We start from the raw sequence: 21,230 nt of genomic DNA on the forward strand, positions 1-21,230 counted from the left end.
ATGTAGATGGAAAGAAAGAAAAAAAAAGGCCTGATGATGGAGGGATGGAGAGGAGGAGAGGAGGAGAGGAGGGGAAGGAAAGAGAGGTGGTGGTGGTGGCGGAGGTGGGAGGAGTTATCACTGCTGGGGTGGGGTGGGGGGGTCGGGGGGGGGGGGGGGGGGAGTGGGAGGGTTTTTTTTAAAACGTGCGACGACTGTGCCGCGACTTCAAGTCTTCACGAACCCCTCCGCCCCCCCTCCCTCCCCTCCCTCCCCTCCCCTCCCCCCTTGGTGTGTTGAGGTCAAATCCAGGAATGTCAACAGTTCGTCCGCCCTTCGTTTTATTGGTTCTTTCTCCCTCCCTCTCTCGCTTTCTCTGCCGTCCGTCCGTCCATCTGTCCGTCCGTCCGTCCCGGTGTGTTTGCGTCTGCGGGTCACTGCAGGTCTCGGTCCTCCAGGTACCGGTACTCGAACGTGAATCCTTCCTTCTTCCGCTGGCCCCATTTCTCATAGTCAAAGTAAATGTATGTTCCCTGAAGCGGAGGAGATGGGAGAAGCATTTTTAAAGAGGGGAGGGGAGGGGCAACGTAACCTGGCTGCCCGACAGTTAAAGCTGAAATAGACAAGATTTTAGGAACATTTCACTGTAACTGAAAACTGTCTATGCTCCATACCATTACCTGAATGTGAACTGTTACCACTCGCTGCTATTTTGAGCAGCTAACGCGAAAAAATTCCCTAGTGCAGCTTTAAAGTTTATTGACTGGCTGCTCAGATGAATGTTCTGTATTTTGTTCTCCTGCGATCTATCCGATATAACTGCCCAGCCAACTAAAATAATGCTTCAAAATGATGTCAAATGTACAATAGTGCAGCTGTTTTAATAACTCTCTAATGGAGAGGCTCTAATGGAGTCTAAAGGAGACATTTCTTTCATTTTATTTTAGCCTGAAAAGCTATGTGAAGTCTGCAGAGTGTTTCTATTTGGTCTTTTATGTGTATTGCCACCATTTAGTAACAATAACACTTTTTTTTTACTGCTTATGAAAATGTTTTAGGAGTGTGTAATATCTGTGCAAGTGATTTTTTGGTTTTGTTTCTTTTTTGTAAGCAGAATCAACAACTATTGGACTGGATATGAAAAACATTAGCAACATTAACAAAAGGACAAACTCTTTGGCTGGACTTAATGTCCTTAGTTTCTGGTCTGGAGGTTAGAGAGGCGGAGCTGACCTGCTCAAACTCATCGGTAATGGTCTTGGGTTCCTCGTGCCTCTGGAACCACATCATGTACTTGGTGTGGAACCTCCACGACTGCTTCTTCAGGGCCTTGGCTGCCAGATACTGGGCCTTGGTTCCCTAAAGGGAGGAGGGGGGAGGAGGGGGGGAGGGAGTAGAGGACAGAAGACAGAAGAAGAGAGGTGAGGAAGTGAGGTGAGGAAGTGAGGTGAGGACAAGAGAAACGAGGACAGGACAGCAGAGGAGATCAGTTGAATCAGTGCAGATTTAAAGGACAAATCCTCCTTCGGATCCTCTGACACATCATCAATCCAGTTTTTTTTTGGTGAACCCACTTTCCCTCAACCTGCCTCGTCTACTTCTACTGCAGTCAGTGATTTCCTACATTTCCCAGAATGCCTTTTTTTGACAACCTCTAGAGCCGTGTTTCCCAACCCAGTCCTCAAGGACCCCTTTTCCTGCAAGTATTGGTTCCAGCTCTACTCTTGCGCACCTGATCCAGTTAAGGTCTTAATGCTGATTGGTAGAGACAGATCTACCTGAACAGAGCAGCATGAAAGTGTGTAGGCCCCATTGGGATCAGGTGTGCAAGAGTAAAGATGGAATAAAAACTTGCAGGACAGGGGGTCCTTGAGGACTGGGTTGGGAACCACTGCTCTAGAGAAGGGGCGTAAACCTGTTGCTTACAGTCAACAGTGGGTGTGTGGGCATATAAATAATAAATACAGCCAGCTGGCCAACTAGTCTGTGACCATAGGGGCGTGTCTGTGATCGCGCCCCTCACTCAAAACACAATCTTGGTGCTGCAGTGCATTCTGGTCTCTCTCCTGCTCCTGTGGGTGGAGAAACTGGTCTCTCTCCTCTTCTACGATGGATTTCTCCCTGTATGATTGTTGAATGTCTCTAGGTGCAAAATGGCGGCTCTAGAAAGAAGCCCTCGCCCTTTGATTCTGAGGGATTGACACCAAAACCTGACGTTTACCGCTGATGTTTTACGTCCTGAAAAATTTTCTCATATCAAACTCCATTATAGCTGCTGGAAACATCTGGCGGTGATGTCACCTCATCTACGATTGGCTTTAGTGTGGATTTCTCCTTTAAGCAACAAAACCTTTCTTATTTGGACACTCTGTCACACACACACACACACACACACACACACACACACACACACACACTCCTACCTCCAGGTAGTAGAAGATGAAGAAGAGGGTTTCTGTGGAAAGCCTCTGGTAAAACTCTACAGAGTCGGAGTGGGGTGGTGGCACCTGGTGGTGGAAAGGCAGGGTGGGACACGGGTTCCTCATCAGGTACTGCCTGGAAGACCGACGGGACACAGGAGAAACATCAGTGGAGCACACACACTTCCATCCAAACCACAAACCAAGTCTCTTTCACATTACCTATGTCAACTTGCAACGAAGGCCTTCAATTTCATCATTTTGGGGGAAAGACTATTTAGTCTTAAAAGCCACCAATTTCTTTTAGGCATTAAAGCCCCCTGCTGAGGCCTTAGTGCTTTATTATTATTGGTTTCATTCCTTTACTGTTCTTACAGTTCTCATTGCTTTTATTTACTGTTGTTTTATTACCACTGTACCATCTTGTCTGATTTTATGCTGGTCTGTAAAGCGCTTTGTAAACTAGAGCTGCAACGATTAATTGATTAGTTGTCAACTATTAAATTAATCGCCAACTATTTTGATAATCGATTAATCTGAGTAAATTTTTTTAAAGAAAAATAAGTCAAAATTATCTGATTCCAGCTTCTTAAATGTGAGTATTTTCTGGTTTCTTTACTCCTCTGTGACAGTAAACTGAATATCTTTGGGTTGTGGACAAAACAAGACATTTGAGGACGTCATCTTGGGCTTTGGGAAACACTGATCCACATTTTTCACCATTTTCTGACATTTTATAGACCAAACAACTAATCGATTAATCGAGAAAATAATCGACAGATTAAACGACAATGAAAATAATTGTTAGTTGCAGCCCTATTGTAAACCATTTTATAGAAAACTGCCGTATTAAGTTATTATCATTATTATTATTGACTAAATTGAGGAGTTTGGACACCTAGAAAAATTTGACTATAATAATAGTATTGACTATAGTCAATATATATATATAATATATTGACTACTATTTCATATAAATAGTTGACTCAGTTTGACTTGCTGTAACGGCCAGATTAAACAGCTCACTACCTCTGTCTTTTCTATATGAATATTTATTACACTACACTGTCCCCATATCAATCTTATTAACATTATTCAAAATAGTTTGTGAATTACTTTGTAGTTCATTACATGTTGCATTTTTGAGCATCAAATTTTGCAACAAACTATCGCATGACCGCTGTGAAATTCATGCCCTGCTACCCAACGACTACCCTCCAATGTATGTGTGTGTGTGTGTGTGTGTGTGTGTGTGTGTGTGTGTGTGTGTGTGTGTGTGTGTGTGTGTGTGTGTGTGTGTATGTTAGCAATGTGATTAGTACAACACAAAAAGGCTGGGAATAAATCGTCAGAAAGCAGGAAAGCCTTTCATATCACGGGTTTGTTCTCCAGGATTTCAGAATCATGAAATCCTGATAAAGCAGATGGAAAATCCCTGCGAGCGTTTGTGTGTGTGTGCGTGTGTGTGTGCGTGTGTGTGTGTGTGTGTGTGCGTGTGTGTGTGCCGACACAGATCTGCCGCTCTCCACCTCTCACTGTGGAGCTCAACAGGTTCTGTGGGACAAGAGCGCTCGAGTGTTTGGACTGAAATGTCAATGGTGCCTGTGTGTGGGCTGCCAGCATCGTAGATACTGGTATGTTCTGTTCTGCTATTGCGGCTGTGGATATTTAGTGTGTGTGTGTGTGTGTGTGTGTGTGTGTGTGTGTGTGTGTGTGTGTGTGTGTGTGTGTGTGTGTGTGTGTGTGCTGGGCGATATCCCGACACGATCACCCACTGGGGCATCTGAAAATGTTCCAAGGCGTCATTCAACACCGCGATATCATTCACTCTCCGTTTTCCATTAAAAACACCACATTAAGCTTTCCATTAATGAACTGAGCGTCTGTGGCTGCGGCTGGAGCGTCGTTAATTACCCCGTTATCCCCCCGGGAGGATGTGAAGTTAAGTGTGAAAGCAGCCGCTCCGAGGGGGAAGGTGAGGGAAACGAAAAAAGAAAGAAAGAAGACGATGGCTGCTGCAGCTGATCGGCTCGGAGCTGCGTGATATCAGAAGAGAGTCTGTGGAGGTTTTTCTTCATGCTGTGCGAGAACGAACGGCAGCAAATGGCTTCCTCACAAGCTCTAATATCTCCTACTATCCTGACTGTGTGCAGACAAAGGAGAGGTGCAACAAACTTTAAAAAAAAAAAAAAATCCTTTAATGGGATAGCTAACTAAAATATGCAATTTCTATGGGACACTTTTATGCAATTCCTGGAAAGTGATCAGGCTGAAATTGAGTGAAACTGACAAATAAAACAACAGCACCTATAAAAAAAAGCACTATACTAAAAGCACTTTACTTATTATATACTGTATATATATATACATTTTTTTTTCTTTTTCCTTCTCTTTTGCCCTGAATATTTCTTGTTGAGGGTGGGGGGGGTTGTTTGTAAATGTCAATGTTTTTATGACTGTATGTCAAAATCAATGAATATAATGTTAAAAAAAATATGCAATTTCTCATTAAAATGTTTTTTTTGGTCATTGTTGGGTGTAAAAAAACGACACAAAACTGTGAGAATCTGAAGTGGTTTCTCCGCTGAGAAAAGCCGATCAGTTGTTTTCTCTGTTTTGCTGCGGATTAAAAAAAACGACTTTCACACGTCAAGAGTGGGAAATCCAATCAGAACTCGCCGCTCTCTCTCTCTCTCTCTCTCTCTCCAGTCTACAGTGAAGCTCGCTCCACCGACGTTCGTAGCAATGTGTGTGTGTCTTTAACAACGGCTAATCTATGCTGACAAAAAATATTTTCTCTGGCGAATGTTTTAGTTACAAGTAGACCCGAGTTGCAGAGCTTGTAAAAGGTTTGGAATTCATCAAGTTTGGCCGCTGAGCTCTCGCTCTCTCTCTCTCTCTCCAGTGTAGAGTGAAGCTCGCTCGCCCAGCAGCTCTCTGAACTGTTTCACTATAGAAAACGCAGCAGCCAAAAGCTCCATTTTATTACAGTTACTGAATGTTAGGAACGCTCAAATCTATTGGTGGATGATGAACACAGAACTCAAGAATGATACTAAATAAGAAAATTACCATTGTTACCGTCCCTTTAAAAAAAAAAAAAAAAAAAAAACCCCAATGGACGCACCTGATCCTCTCGGAGTCGGAGGGGTGGGGCATGTGCGTCCACGCCGACTCCTCCATGGCCTGTTGGTAGAGCTGGTCTTTGGAGAGGGGCACGGGTCCCAGAGGGCAGACGCCCAACGACGGGGGGATGCTGACCTCCGACAGAGAGGGCTGGGGGGCCGAGGGGGGGCCCGAGGGTGCCGTAGTGCTGGGGAAGATGTCTGTGGGGGGTGGGGGTGGGGGGGGGAGGGAGGGGGGGAGAGAGAGAGAGAGAAAGAAAGAGAGAGAGAGTCAGGACTGATAATATCATCACAGTTTTTGTTCAGAGGGAGCTGAGAGTGGGAGGTGAGATGACATTCTGTTCCATTAAACTACAGCTATTCTATTTCTGCTCTGTGGCAAACCGCTATCTCCTTCTATTAAGGTCTGTGTGTGTGTGTGTGTGTGTGTGTGTGTGTGTGTGTGTGTGTGTGTGTGTGTGCCTGGTACATGTGGTAAGGTGCAGGGAGGGCATGTCTCCCTTCATTGTGAAAATGTGTGTGTGTGTGTGTGTGTTTGTCTGCATTTGGGAATGCCTTTTCACGTGTGTGTGTGTCTGTATGTGGAATTCTTCTCTTCTCACAATTTGCCTCTTTGCATGGATCTGTGTGTCTGGCCTTGGAATGTATGTATGTGGGGATGGACAGATACTGTACAGATTGTGTGTGTGTGTGTGTGTGTGTGTGTGTGTGTGTGTGTGTGTTACCTGTGCTGAGGTGCAGGGAGGGCACGTCTCCCTCCATCCCTGAGCTGAGTGCTGCTCGCTCGGCCATGGACTTCAGGCTGCTCAGAGGCTCCTGGGGCTGATGCGGACAGACAGGGGGGAATCATGGGAAAACAGATTCTACCAGGCTGTGCGCACACATTTATTGTACTTTTTCCTCCACGGCGGAACCGGAGCTCCCGCACCGACGGTAACGTTTGTCACGGAAATCACTTTTTGCTTCATTTGTGGACGGTTTTGTTTGTTCCCTGTGCCGTCCCCGAGACGCTGCTGACGCAACTTCCAACTTCGGCCGAGGAACGACTCGAAACAAAACAAAAAGGACGGAGAACGGAGGAAGAGCCTGAATGTTAACTTGCCAACAGCAGATAGAGGGAAGCAGTGGAAGGTGACTTGACATATACTGTGTGACTGAATGGGAAGCCTCAAAATTCACTGCGAGAATGACACACCTATATGTCCAAAAACTTGTGCAAAAACTTTTGAAACCGTAAAAATAAGCCTCCTCCATCCTCCTCCCTCTCAAATACTAATATAACGGTAACTAGTCAGCTGGCATAAATAACTGTTTTCATGATGATCAGACAGTTGGGCAGATGAACAGTTGTGCGTTCATCTCTGACATTTAAAAAAATCTAGTTTTATTCGCTTTCCTTCTCGTCATTCTCACTCTCCCCAGGAAGAACTTAGGAAGAACGTCCTGCACAAAGACTCCAGTATCGTCTTTGAAGTCTCCGTCCTGATAAAAAAACCTTCTGACAGTTTGTAAGTTCAGTGGCATGATGATGGATTAGCGTTCAGACTCTTTTGCACTGTATCAGCTGGTTATTTAACGCAAACAGCTTCAATCCGGTCTGGCCTGGGACCTTTGTCACATGTCATCCCTCCTTTTTTTTTTTTTTAATGTGTATTTTTTTTAGCCTGTGTCTCATAACTCTAAATGCGTGGTCCTCAACCTCCTTTTTTATTGGGGTACTGTGTTTGTTGCTCTGTTTGACCTGTATGTTGAGGAGTGACACATTAATAAAATTCTATCTATCTATCTATCTATCTATCTATCTGTCTCTCCTCCCAATATTCCCTGTTTCTCTCCACTATAGTCTTATCAAATTAAGGCAAAATGCAAAAGGAAAAGAGCTGTTGGGTGTTTTTCTTTTTTTTGTGAAGATAAAAAGATCAAAAATACTCCAAGGGGTTTACAAAAACTCAGATTAAGAATGGTTTATAGACTTTATTTACTTTATTTTATTCACTTATTTTATTGTTTTTACGTTGTAAAATTGTATTCTATTTTATTTTATCTGTTATTTTATTAATATTATTATTATATATTTTTGCTTTTAAATCTATTTTTATTGTATTGCATTGTCATCATTTTTTTTTGGTCTCAAATTGTTTTTACGGTCTACACGTGTTCTGTCTAATTGTCCACTTGTCAGTCATCTGTGAAGCACTTCGAACTGCACTAACCTGTATGAAAGGTGCTATATAAATAAAGTTTGACTGATTGATTGATTACGATTGGAGTCACAGTGATCAAAATAACGAGACACTAATGAACACAGTGGGAAAACTACAGAACGTTACACTATCTCCATGTACACAGGTATATGAAAACACCGCTTACTGATCGTTCCATGTAAACGACATATCTACAAATCCGGACCTAAGAATATGAATCTGCATGTAAAAGCATTCAATGAGAGGGAGGAGTGTGTGTGTGTGTGTGAGTGTGAGTGTGTGTGTGTGTTGTGTCAGACTCTCACCTTGATGCTGTCGGAGGCCTGTGAGTAGGACAGCGGGCCGTTCAGCAGGCTGCCGCCGCCCGCCGTCTTCACCTCGCTGTAGGAGGCCGGCGAGGGCGAGCTGGGAGACAGACTCAGAGACCCGAGTAAACTGGGACCGCTGTCCTTACTGGGGAGGGGGAAAGAGAAGAAGAGAAGGAGGGAAAGAAGAGAGAGAGAGGGAGGGAGAGAGAGAGAGAAACAAAGACCCAGGATGTATTTTTAGGAGATTCAAAACAAACTTTGTTTCAGTTAAAAGGATTTTTAAGATGTACACTACCAGTCAAAAGTCTGGACCCACCTGACTGAATGTTCTATGTTTTTCATTCTCTTAAAGCCATTTTGATCTAAAGGCTTCTGCTTAAATGCTTGAAATTAGTTTCTTAGACAAATATAAATAGTGAAGTTGATCCGATGTATGAATTTCTTGCCAAAGCCTTTGTTTTTCCATCAAGGCAAAGGGCGGCTACTTTAAAGAATCTAAAATATAAGATAGTTTTGATTTGTTTAACACTTTTTTTTTTGGTCGCTGCATAATTCCATTTGTGTTATTACATAGTTTTGATGTCTTTACTGTTATGTGGAAAATAGTAAAAAAAATAAAGAAAAATGTGGTGTGTCCTTGATTTTTCCAGGTTAGTCCCATTGAACTCAAGGATCATGTTTACAAAGACCTGGACAAGTCAGTGGGTTCAACTTATGGCAAATCGATAGCTTGAATTTGTTGTTGAGTATCAAAGTATCAAATATTAAATGGAGTTTAAGCATCAAATCAGAGATAAAGTTTGTTACACTACACTATCTCTATCAGCAGGTTTACCATCCAGGAAATCATTCAGAAATCTCTCTACAGGCTAAATGAAGATGTAAACAACTCAATGTGTTCAGGAACATTTATTCAATTCAGGTGTGTCATGCTTTCTATTTTGTCCTACTGTTTTGATGCCAACTAAAAAAGCAACATCATTCTCTTTCATCGTCATGGAAACTCAAGTGTTGTTGTGTTGTGCAGCACCCTTACAGCCCTTGACACACATGTTCCCGTATTCCTAAAAATTGATCAGAAACCGGGTGCGTCATTACTCACGGCTGATTGGCTGTGGAGGTCAAAGACGAGGGTTGGCTGCTTTGTGATTGGCTGGCACTGTTGAGGGCGGAGTCTGGCGTGCTGTCGGCTACCACAGCACTGTAACCTGGGGCGACGGAGACAGAGGGAGAGAGATCAGGCTCACTACAACAGCACTGGTTGAACAAAATATCACGATAATCATAAGGATAATTTTCTATATTGATATACAGTATATCAATATGGTATTCAAAATCACGTTAAATAACCACATTAATGTTCATCCCATTGAACCAAATGGTAGGTGTGATGTCAAACTGAAATTTTCAGTTCCTACCATACTTCATTTTGTCAGAGGTTTTAAATAAAATGTGCTTGTTATCATCAATTTAGACAGCAGAAAGCCAGAGAATTAAGATGCACAGAAATTAAGAGAGAATAAAAAAAGAGTTTAAGAAAAAACTAGTACTATTATTTGGTGATGCTTCCAAATGTAAACAAATCCATGTGAGCAGAGCGATCAGCTGACATTACAGCTCTTTACTGTGATTAAGGGCACGACGGATGCAGCCAGGTATGAAATGCCAACTGTCAGAATCACTTAGCTACCTACGGATCCAATTAATTTCCCATGCTCCAGACCTTCCATTTCACCAAAAGGATTCAGTCATTCAACATTCAGTATGTAATGGGACACAATGATCTTAGACATGCTCCAACTGTAACCACTTTTAAAACTAGGCTTAAATCTTTTATGTTCTCAGTCGCCTATGATTAAACTCTTAGCACTTTTAACTCTGAATGTAAATATGTGTGCGCAGTTTATGTATGTATTTACTTGTATCGACAGAACTTAGATTTTTATACTGTAATACTCTTACTGATTTTATAATGTTGCCCTTACTCTAACCTTCTGTGTTCAGAAACTTTTTTCCTGTTTTTCATTTCTTACTTTTAATTTTCTTACTTTTACTTATTTACTTCTATCTTATCATCTCTGTTTTTATTTCTCTCTTTTAATCATGTAAAGCACTTTGAGTTGCCCTGTGTACGAATTGTGCTATATAAATAAACTTGACCTTGACCTTGACATCTGAAGCCTTTCACTGTGCAGCACCTCCTCCACTGCTGCAGGATAACTAACTGATCACTGTGATACTCACTAGTGCTTCCATTCTGCTTCTGTCGGCTGGGCGGCCTGGCAGAGAGCGACGGGTTTCCTCCCCCGACTCCGCCCACTCCGCTCCCTGCTGCTCCTGGCGCTCCCGAGCTGCCTCCGTTGCTCCCTATGACTCCTACTCCGCTCCCCGGCGCCAAACCGCCCACGGGGCTGGGCGCCATGAGGGACGGCCCCTGCAGCCCCTGCAGCCCCGGCTGCCCGGACCCCAGGCCCAGGATCCCGGAGCCGACCGCGGCCGAGCCCGGCGCCGTGCCCAGCAGCCCCCCCGTTGAAGACGTCGGCCCGCCGACCGCGCTGCTCCCGCCGCCGATGGGCCCCATCGAGCTGTTGGTCCCCGTGGTGCTGACTCCGCCCAGAGAGCCCGGCAGGCCGCTGCCCACGGCACCTGAGGCCGCCGCCTGAGCGTAGGGCGCCGGGGTGGAGCCGGACAGGAGGCCCGCCATGGTGTTCAGGGACGCCGACATCCCCGTCAGGCCCAGGCTCCCCGACATCTGGCTGGTGGCGATGGAGCCGATGGAGCCCATGGAGCCCATGGCGCCCATGGAGCCCATGGAGCCCATGGAGCCCATGGAGCCGATGGCGCCCATGGAGCCCATGGAGCTCATGGAGCCGATGGCGCCCATGGAGCCCATAGAACCCATGGAGCCCATGGAGCCCATGGAGGCCATGGAGCCCATGGACCCGATGGAGCCAGGCCCAGAGAGGGTGCCTTTCCCCATGGAGAGGCTCAAGCCGAGGCCCAGGCTGTTGGAGGCCGGCGAGGACCCCAACGGAGCCGGGAGCTGGGGGTTTGAAGCGAGGGGCCCCTGGGTGCCGGCGTTGGGGGGCGAGGAGGCCGAGGAGGAGGCGGGGTGGCTGTTGTTCGAGGGGCTGGGGTTGGTGATGGAAGGAGCCAAGGAGGAGGAGGAGGAGCTAACTGAGTTTTTGGCCTGTTGTTGCTGTGCAGACGGGTGCGGCTGTTGCTGGGTGGCGTTGCTATAGCTGCCAGCTGAGGTGTTGGAGAGGAGACCCCCCATGTTGCCTAGGAGACTGTTGCCCCCAGCGCCGCCGCCGCCGCCGCCGCCGCCCCCGGCTATGGTCGCCATAGAGACCAATGAGGATGAGGGTGGTCCCGAGACGGAGGAAGAAGAGGAGGAGGAGGATGAGGAAGAGGAGGAGGATAACGACGAAGAGGGGTTGCCGTTCTTCACAGGCGACTGGAAAGGAGGGAAGAAGAAGAAGAATCAGCCGTGTTGACAAGGCAGCGCTCTGTTTCTGCCTGAAAAGCTACACAGGCTCGTCGGAAGCTGCTGTTGGATGAGAGCCGCTCTTTTCCTAGCAGATGAAATATTTTTCACTTGAAACTAGAAACACTGAAAACATGCTAAGCTCTCAGTGCTTCAGAAACATGAAACACTGTGTCCTTTGGATTGAAAATAATGGGAAGAAGCAGCCGGCATTATAGAGACTTTCTCATCACACATTAGGGCTGGGCAATATATCGATATTATAGTAATATCGTGATATGGCATAAGTGTTGTCTTCTCCTGGTTTTAAAGGCTCCTGGTTTTAAAGGCTGCATTACAGTAAAGTGATGTAATTTTCTGAACTTACCAGACTGTTCTAGCTGTTCTATTATTTGCCTTTACCCACTTAGTCATTATATCCACATTACTGATGATTATTTACCAAAAATCTCATTGTGTAAATATTCTGCACCAACAGTCATCCCTACAGTATTGTCGCAATATCGATATCGTGATATTGTGATATTTGATTTTGTCGATATCGCCCAGCCCTACTTACAACTGAACATTTAGCCCACTTTGTAGAAAATACCGAGATATATATCGTGTATCGCCATTCAGCCTAAAAATACAGAGATATGATTTTTGGTACATATCACCCAGCCCTATCACACATGAAGTCTTACTCAACACAATAAATGAGTTTATAACACTGATATTATACAGTCCCCATGATTAAGTACTGCATTTACTGGAACTATCTGTTAACTATTTACTACTGATTGTTGAGTCGGTGTTGAAATGATCACAGAGAGGCAAAGAGGGACATGAACGTCGGTGTGATGACAAAGTCCCAGACAACTCTTCACACTCACCTGACTAACTTCACTGTCTGTCGAACGCCCCCTCTTCTTGTCATCTTCTGAGTTCTCCTGAAAAAAAATACACAGGAACAAAAAAACGTTAGGCAGAACAACACATTCATGGTCAACTATGCTTACATGACTTTGAAAATTCAACTGAAGTGCAACAATACGTCAAATCACAGCACAGCGCTCGGTCCAAAGTGGAAAGCGGCTGTAGCCTAAAGGTTAGAGAATTGTGACTGGAAGGTTCAAATCCAGGACAGTTGGGTAAAATCAAGATGAGGAAAAAGCCCTTGAGCAAGGCACTGAACCCCCAATTTCCCCAGTACTAGAAGACTGCAGTTGTACTGGGCAGCTCCCAATTCTGAATGTGTGAAATCGCGATGAAAACCTCACTTGGATAAATAAAAGTTAAACTCCACTGACTTGAACTTCATTTAGGCGTATATCTCCATCCCTTATGATCTCTTTCATGCCAAAGCCTAACTTCACGTCTGCAGCGCTGAAGCTAAGCCCCGCCCACTATTCAGACACATCGGAAACCTAATAACTACTCTCAGTTCATGCTGGATGTGGGTGGATAGGAGGAAGGGCTGATATAATGGCAATATACCAGTAAAACAAGAGCGGATGCCATGGCACTACAATGGCTGATGGAACTGTGCGGCGGCAGCAGATACAATGGAAATTATATCACATTTACATTTTAGACATTTAACTGATGCGGCGTGAAGTGAGCGCAGCAATAGAATAGACTTAATTTCCTAGATTGCCACTATTACATTATTATAACCATTACCAGGAATTCAAGGGTCAAGGCCTGTTCATGTATTACAGAGAAGTGCTAGGTAAAGAGAAAAGAACCTGGCAGAGTTTTTGTGCAATGGCAGAGAGGCAAAGCAAAGCAAAGCGGGTAGGTTTAAAGTTCTTTATTCATTTTTATAATGTATTTTTAAGGCATTTCTACTAGGGGTGAACGATTTTGAAAAAATATCTAATTCCGATTATTTTGACTGATATTGCAATTGCGATATGATTTGCGATATTAGAGGGAATGATAATTTTTACATCATTATTCTCATTTTCATTGAAAAACGTATTAAAATGATTATGGTGTGATTTTTGCGGGGATCTGTACCAAACAAAGATGTTTTCTTAAGTCTGTAGAATATGATGTGTAGGCCAGGACATCTCTGCAGCACCACAATATTTCATTTAAAATGTTATTTTGACACACATTTAGCCTTTAACAAATATTGCGCCTCCTGCGATTTGAAAATTGCAGTAGGCCATATTGCGATTTCGATAAAATTTCGATTAATTGTTCAGCCCTAATTTCTACTTATTATCAGATTGCAAACACAAGAGAGACGAGCAGGATGGGAGAGAGTGACAGGAGAGACAAGGATGAGATGCAGAAAAGGCTGCATGCAGTATTCTTTTTACGTCTTTGCAGCCGGATGAGAATCTTGCGACTCCAAATTTGGGTTTCTCATTTTCACAATTTTTTATTAAGATCCTCCATAAGTTTCACAACCATAGAACCGACAAAACCACTCCTAAAACATTCTGTAATTTCAAAAATGCAAAGGATGTCAATTGGAAAAGAGGAGGTAGGACGGTGAGACCCTGGAAAAAAAGGCTGCCAAGAAAGGTAAGAAGTTGTAAAGTAGTGGTAGATCAAAGTTTTCTTACCGTAGTGCAAGTGGCAGGCGAGGGGGGGATGGGCGAGGACGAGGTGGTGGAGGTGGGCGTGCTGCTGGAGTTCTGGAAGATCTCATCCTCCAGGTGGGAGTGTCCCGGCGGAGAGGTGGCGACCAGAGACTGAGCTGCAGGGGGCGAGGAGACAGAGGGAGGGAAAACAGAGGAGACCCGTGGTGAATACAGACAGCGTTAACACTGACACTGTTAGGGGCTGTCAGGACTGTAGTCAAGACCGGCTTAGTCAAGTCCAAGTCAATACCAAGACCAGGTCCAAAGAGAGTCCAGACCAAGTCAAGACTGAGATCAAATCAAGTCCTATTCAAGACCAAAACAGGAAAATAAACAGCTTCAGGAGTTTCTTGAAGATGAACAGAGATGTACATCTATGGGCAGCATCTCTGTGCTAATCCCTTCAACATCCAATTCATTCATCTGGGACAGGTTTACTCAGTGTTCCCAGGATCAAAACCATCTATGCTCTCCACCTGTGGAACAAGCTTCCTGAATACCTGAGGACTGTCAGCTCCTTTAAATCAGGGCTTAAAACATTATTGTTTACTGCGGCTTTCCAATAAATTAAATACGTAACTCATTTTTAATCTTTAACTATTTATTTGCTTGTTTTTGTTTTTATTGTCTTTTAAATGCAATTTTAATGTCCTATTTTCAATGTGTTTCTATGCCCTTGTAAAGCACTTTGAATTGCCTTGTGTCTGAATGGTGCTATATAAATAAAATTAGGATTCTGACTAATCAATAACATTGAAGTTTGAGTACCATTACATACTATACACTGGTGTAATCCCTTAAATGGAGAAAAATGTTATATTTGAAAAATGTTTGAGAGGCAGGAAAAAGTCGGTTCATCATCCGATAGTGGCCGAGACCAAAACGATGGCGGATGATGATGTCTGGAGACGGTTCTTTATCCAAAATCCAAAATTTATGTGACCTTGTATATTTTTTGGTAGATTCACATATATGCAAATATATATATGATGGAGCAGCTCTCTCTCTCTGTCCAGACTTACGGATGTCCTCCAGGTCCAGGTCGTCGTAGAGAAACTCGTTCTCCTCAAAGTCCGGATCCTGCGACGAGTCGAGATAGTACTCCACATCGTCCTGTGTAACACAAAAACATTTGGAAATATGAATAAATAAAAGTATTCTGTACAATAATTTACACAGTACATTTACATAAGATATAGCATTTTGGAATGGAATCCTTCATATTGTCAAACTTTTATTTGCAGTGCGCAGAATTATTTTCCCACCCTTCATATTGTCACCATCCTGATGGAGCCTCGTATATCCAAAACAATCATTGGTCTTCAATCATCTATTGATTAATATCAATAGATATAAATAAAAATGATTTTCTCAGTAACTGATTTCCCACAGATAACCAAGCAGTTTTGCCATGTGACAGTGCATTTCCTTTTCTTTTCTTTTATTATGAAACATTCTACAATATAAAACGCATATATAAATGGTGTACAGCCTAAACAATAGAAGTGAAAATGTGTAAAGTATAATAAATTGCCACAGAATTTAAACATTAATATGAAGTTGTAGCATTGTGAAAACCCTCCCCATTAAAAACAAATGGGACATTTAGACGCAAGAACACATGACACCCTGAAATGTGTTTTACGAAGTCCTGATCGAACCTTGATCTTCCTGATGGAGTCCACCTGCACCGAGTCGTTGTCCAGCATCCTCAGTATCGTCTCCAGCATCCGGATGTGGTACCGATGCTTCTCGATGAACCTCTTCAGCTCCTCGATGCGGTCCTGCTTCTGAGGGAGAGTCAGGGGGAGCGGGAAGGAGGGATGGATGGGGAGGGTAAAGACAGTGAGAGAAGGGTCGGGGGTCAAAGTTAACATTGTTTTGTTTGTTTTTTTAACTCTTTTCTTATTGTTTTCAGATATTGCTAAGATCTCGGGCCGGTGGATGTCGCTCTCCCTGAGGTTCCTCCCTGAAAAAACAGTCTGTAAAACCTGCTGGGAAATTTAACTTTCTTTGCACATTTTATTTATTCATTTAATTGGACGCACACGCATGAGAACAGGAAGAGAACACGCATGTAAATCTGTGGATCACTGGCTGAACTGATGAGACTGTAAACCTGGTTTTTGAAACACTTAAGACCTGCAGGTTGCTGCACTGGTGAAGGCAGCAGAGTGGAACATATTCATACGTCTATTCTCAGTACTTTACATTAGCAGCATGGGTAATGCTGTCAGAACCATAAAGGAGCTACTGTGCTGAGTGTATATATAGGCGGCGTGGGATAAATTTGAACTCGTAAAGTGAAGACACGTGTCCAAAATTAAGTATTTAAGAAAGTACGTAACTAAATAAGTAAAACAGCATGTAAAGGCAGCAGGAGTCTCGTTTCTCTTCTCTGTGTTTTTTTGTCTCACTGATCCTAATGTGCAGAATCTTTAATAAAAAATATTCTTACTCACAAAACTTCCCTGTTTGGACTCTAGGCCAAAAGGCCAAGGAGCTTTAGCACAGGAGCTCAGGCATTAACTACATTTCTTGCTGTGTTTCTGCTAAGAAACGTGGTCCTGGACTTATCATGATGGTTACCGTCATTACCAACCTATTACTTAACCCTAACTATCTGTGTCGAAAAGTAAGCATGGAAGAAAAAAGCAAATAAATAAAAAAGCCTTGAGTCAGTTAAAATGTGTCATTGGGCAGTAGTTCATCCTCTCTCTACAGGGTGAAACAGTCTTGGTAAACAGAAAAACCTCAAAAGCCTCTGTGCAAAATAGCCATTTTTCTTCTGTTGGTGCAAATCTTTCGAACCAGAGTCCCAAATTAACTTTTTGGCTCACCTGCTGAGGGCTGGCAAACTAAAAAAAAATTTACCTATAACGAACAATTTTACCAACCAAAATAATGCTTCATAGAAATATGAGACAAGTGCAAAAACGCTGTGCTCACGACTGAATCTGAGGAAGTGATGAAAACAACACGTATTTTCTGTGGTACATCGAAACAAAAACAAAAATGTGGCATTGTGGGTATGAGGTATAAATACCACAGGTAGAACTCGCTTTTTATCGTGTTCTTTGAAATGACTGCAATGTGTCGTCAAGGACATTTTTATAAATAAGGCCACTGGAGAGGACTGTAAGGGTGAGAGAGAGAGAGAGAGAGAGAGAGAGAGAGAGAGAGAGAAGAGAGAGAGAGAGAGAGAGAGAGAGAGAGAGAGAGAGAGGAGAGAGAGAGAGAGAGAGAGAGAGAGAGAGAGAAAGAGAGAGAGAGAGGTCTGCAGCCTGTCCTCGTCGGGGCAGAAGAGACAGAAGATGAATGGAGCGGCAGAAGAACGACTCACCATCTGACCTCCACCAGAGAGGAAGAGGAGAGATAAGCGAGAGAGAGAGAGAGAGAGAGAGAGAGAGAGAGAGAGAGAGAGAGAGAGAGAGAGAGAGAGAGAGAGAGAGAGAGAGAGAGGAGAGGACAGATAGTGAGGGAAAATGTGGCTGAGGGCCAACTGACCAACCGGTCCATGTCACGTATCGAGGGATTAGCGAACGGACGAGTGAGAGAAAAAATAACAGAGGGGAAAGAAACTAGAGCGAGGAGAAGAGAGAGGAGAGGAGAAAATAACGGAGGGACGGGTGATGAGAAGAGAAGAGAAGGGAAGGGAGCAGGAGACTGACTAACCTCCTTGTCTCCTTTCTTTTTCCGCGTCTGGACCGATAGAGACTCCACCTCGCTTTCAAACTGGTCCACCTGCATGTTCAGCGTGTCTATCGTGTTCTGGGGGAAGAGAGGAATAAAAACACATGATTAACAAGAGAGCCGGGACGCTCTTAGTGCTTACAGCCTCCAGTGATTAACAGCAGCCACAACAATTTGACCGTGCAGCACAGAAACTTAGAAACAGCTGCATATATTAACATTAGTGACCGCTGGTTAAAATCACAGTGGTTTTGTGTTGAAACTGTTATTTTGTGTTGTGTAATATTTTTTGCACCGGGGGGGGGGATAATTTTGGTTTTGGTTCCACGTTTGTCTCGCTTTCAGTTCCAGTTTTTGTAACAGTGCCCATCGCTAAAACCGATCTTAAAATCATACTTCCTCGTGAGAAAAGATATTTCTGAGCCCCAGGGCCTCGTCCTCCTTCACGCTTCTGGAGAAATTTGACTGAATCAAAGTAGAGTTCTCCAAAGTAGAGTCCATGTAAGAGTTCTCTTACATAATAATAATAATAATAACCTTTATTTGTATAGCACCTTTCATACACAACATGCAGCTCAAAGTGCTTTACATCAATAGAAGGCGGATAAAAGACAGATAAAAAGATAAAATTCATATAAAAGAACAAGCAAAAGCATTGCATTAAAAGAAACAAATCAAGTAAAATAGAAAGATAAAAGAACACAACAAATACTCACACTTTTAGATGCACATGTGAGTGAATCCATATGTTTTCCTTTAATTTTCTTTTCCCCTGTCTTTCCTGATTCTACTCTTGATCTGATATTTACATCATTTAAAAAGTTGTTAATTTGGTTAGAAACCACTTTTTTAAGTACCTTACTTAAAAAAAGGAAGGTTTGATATGGGCCTGTAGTTACTTAGGACCCCACAGTCCAAATGTGGACAAAACACTATTGAAAACCCTCTTAAAAAATGTAGTGGGGACAGGGTCAAGAGAGCAGGTGGAAGATTTACTCTCTATTACAATCTTATTAAGTTCTGCAGAAATACTAGAAAACGCCCTCATGGATGTTTGACTTTTACATGGGCAGCAATAATCCGACTATATTAAAGCAATATTCCCATTAAGTTGTTTCCATGTGTTGCTTATAGAACTATTCCATTCATATTCCTGTTTACATGCTGCGGAGCAAAAGTGTGATTAACAGGATAATAATGCGACCAAAATCAGAATCCTCCACATGTCTTAATGGGATTCTGCTTACTCCGACTGACCATATTAAGGTTAAGGGAATCAGAAAATGCAGCTTCACATGAGAATTTCTTATTCAGACTGCGGTCTTAATCCACACTTTCTTCATGAACATAGAGGATACATGAATATAGGAGAAAGTAGGGCTGAACGATTTGAAAAAATATCTAATTGCGATTATTTTGACTGATATTGCGATATGATTTGCGATATTAGAGGGAATGATAATTTTTTACATCATTATTCTCGAATTCATTGAAAAACGTATTAAAATGATTATGGTGTGATTTTTGCGGGGATCTGTACCAAACAAAGATGTTTTCTTAAGTCTGTAGAATATGATGTGTAGGCCAGGACATCTCTGCAGCACCACAATATTTCATTTAAAATGGTATTTTGACACACATTTCACCTTTAACAAATATTGCGCCTCCTGCGATTTGAAAATTGCAGTTTATAGCGATTTCGATAAAATTTTGATTAATTGTTCAGCCCTAGGAGAAAGTTGAGATCAGCTGGTAACAGAATCATACTTGTACCAATATCGTACAGACTATGAAGTGAATACCAATGTTTGGTGTCTTTCTCAATGGCGCTTCAGCAGAGCATCAGACACCAATATCCATCTTCTTGTCATAAACCCCTGACTGGCATTGACACACAACACCGTTTAATGAGGGAGGCGCTCACCGTCAGCCAGGTGCCGACCTCCTCCTTCTCCCTCTGGGCCGGGTCCACCTTCTGCGCCAGGCCCAGCCCTTCTTTAGAGTACGCCTTGGTCTTCGTTTCTCTTTCCACGATCTTGAACCGCTCCATTTGCTGCAGGCAGACGGATAAACAGAAAGAGAGAGAAAGAGAGAGAGAGAGACAGATCACGTTTATGAACGACGACAAGCTGTATCTTACAGAGTCAAGAAACCAGTTCTTTTTATTTTCCAAGAGCTGAGAGAAACATCAGCCGATTTTGACCACAGTCGCTGAAGTTTTGGACAGCTTCACACTTCAGCAGTAGGGGTGTATCGATATATCGTGGGACGAACTTTCGCGATCCAAAAACGTGACGATGAAGGGTTGAAAAAGAGAGATGAAAAATGGTTCGCGATATCAACCATGTTCAGACATTTGCACTTAATTGTAAAGAGGACATCCTTGTTTAGACATTTTATTTTAATTTACAATATGTTTCATTTAGACAAGCATCCGCTGTTAAAAGCTGATTTATTTTATTCAACAGATTTCATTATTTGCTTTTTGCACTGAAAAATATATAACAAAGAAAGAAACCATTATAAAAGAAACTGTAGGAAAAGGTTAAACTTCAAGTTGAAAATATTGTTTTTTTGACATTTTATGTCTAAGCAATAAAGAAAGATTCTTCTACAGTCATAATTTGTTTCCATTTAAACTTTGTTAAAAATATCGTCATTGTATCGAACCGTGAAGCCTGCACCGTGTATCGTACCGAACCGTACCGTGAGCTGAGTGTATCGTTATACCCCTATTTAGCAGCCAATCATATTACAGCATTATTTTATGTCCGACCTATGGACAGCTAGCGATGATATGGTTCGGCACAGTGATGGTTTGCCAGCCGTATTAACACAGAATAAGGTTCTGTATTAAATGGCATGGATCAAAAAAGTGTTTTTTTCTGACCATATAATTAAGAATTTCAAAATGTCAAAAGCCTATACTCCCCAGGAAGTCGTGTAAAACATTTTGTAGTTGAAGGCATCTGAATCAGATCCAATACTGTCTTTCTTTGCATCGGGGTCTTGAATAAAAATAATACTAATCACACAGCATTTCACTTAGCGGAGTTACAAAGCTGTAAAATACGAGGAGTAAGGAATAATAAATGGCCGCCTTGCTCTACTGGCTCCATTAAGGCCCACTCAGCAGAACAGAAATAGCTCAGGACTTCATATTGTTTGTTACTGAAGGTTACGGGCTCACAGAGTCATCATCCGCCTCTCTCCGCTGCACAGGATCCACAGCAGCGACTTCAGCGGCTGATCTCTGTTCAGCGAGTCGGTCACGGTCGAGTCGGCGGCCCCACTTACATTTCAATGCCATTTACTTCAGAGTAAAAAGCAGCGGCTGATTAAATTGTTGGTCTTTTAACGACACAGAGATAAAATCACGGCCTTGATGATTCACACTAAATGCTTCCTAGTTGGGCTGAAAGATGGTGACAAAAA

The 21,230-nt window shown here is 43.0% G+C and overlaps 1 protein-coding gene across 1 annotated transcript in view; it reads right to left on the bottom strand.

Moving 5' to 3' along the window:
* Positions 1-268: 268 nt before the first annotated feature.
* LOC139664587 (CCR4-NOT transcription complex subunit 3-like) overlaps positions 269-21,230 on the bottom strand; it is a 38,270-nt gene continuing 17,308 nt past the window's right edge. The window contains exons 6-21 of the mRNA XM_071543478.1: positions 19,720-19,848; positions 17,778-17,873; positions 15,764-15,892; positions 15,125-15,215; positions 14,085-14,218; positions 12,399-12,455; positions 11,328-11,493; positions 10,979-11,285; positions 10,269-10,792; positions 9,139-9,244; positions 8,034-8,181; positions 6,250-6,346; positions 5,527-5,725; positions 2,403-2,535; positions 1,213-1,338; positions 269-512 (exon numbers count right to left, since the gene is read on the bottom strand). Of these exons, the coding sequence (XP_071399579.1) occupies positions 414-512; positions 1,213-1,338; positions 2,403-2,535; positions 5,527-5,725; positions 6,250-6,346; positions 8,034-8,181; positions 9,139-9,244; positions 10,269-10,792; positions 10,979-11,285; positions 11,328-11,493; positions 12,399-12,455; positions 14,085-14,218; positions 15,125-15,215; positions 15,764-15,892; positions 17,778-17,873; positions 19,720-19,848 (2,541 nt within the window). The 3' untranslated portion in view covers positions 269-413. The remainder of the gene's footprint in view (positions 513-1,212; positions 1,339-2,402; positions 2,536-5,526; positions 5,726-6,249; positions 6,347-8,033; positions 8,182-9,138; positions 9,245-10,268; positions 10,793-10,978; positions 11,286-11,327; positions 11,494-12,398; positions 12,456-14,084; positions 14,219-15,124; positions 15,216-15,763; positions 15,893-17,777; positions 17,874-19,719; positions 19,849-21,230) is intronic.

Source organism: Centroberyx affinis, unplaced genomic scaffold (genome assembly GCF_046629955.1).
Source record: "Centroberyx affinis isolate AG114_WGS23_722 - 3 ecotype Tasmania unplaced genomic scaffold, CSIRO-AGI_Caff_v1 ptg000238l_1, whole genome shotgun sequence".
NCBI classification, from domain to species: Eukaryota; Metazoa; Chordata; class Actinopteri; order Beryciformes; family Berycidae; genus Centroberyx; species Centroberyx affinis.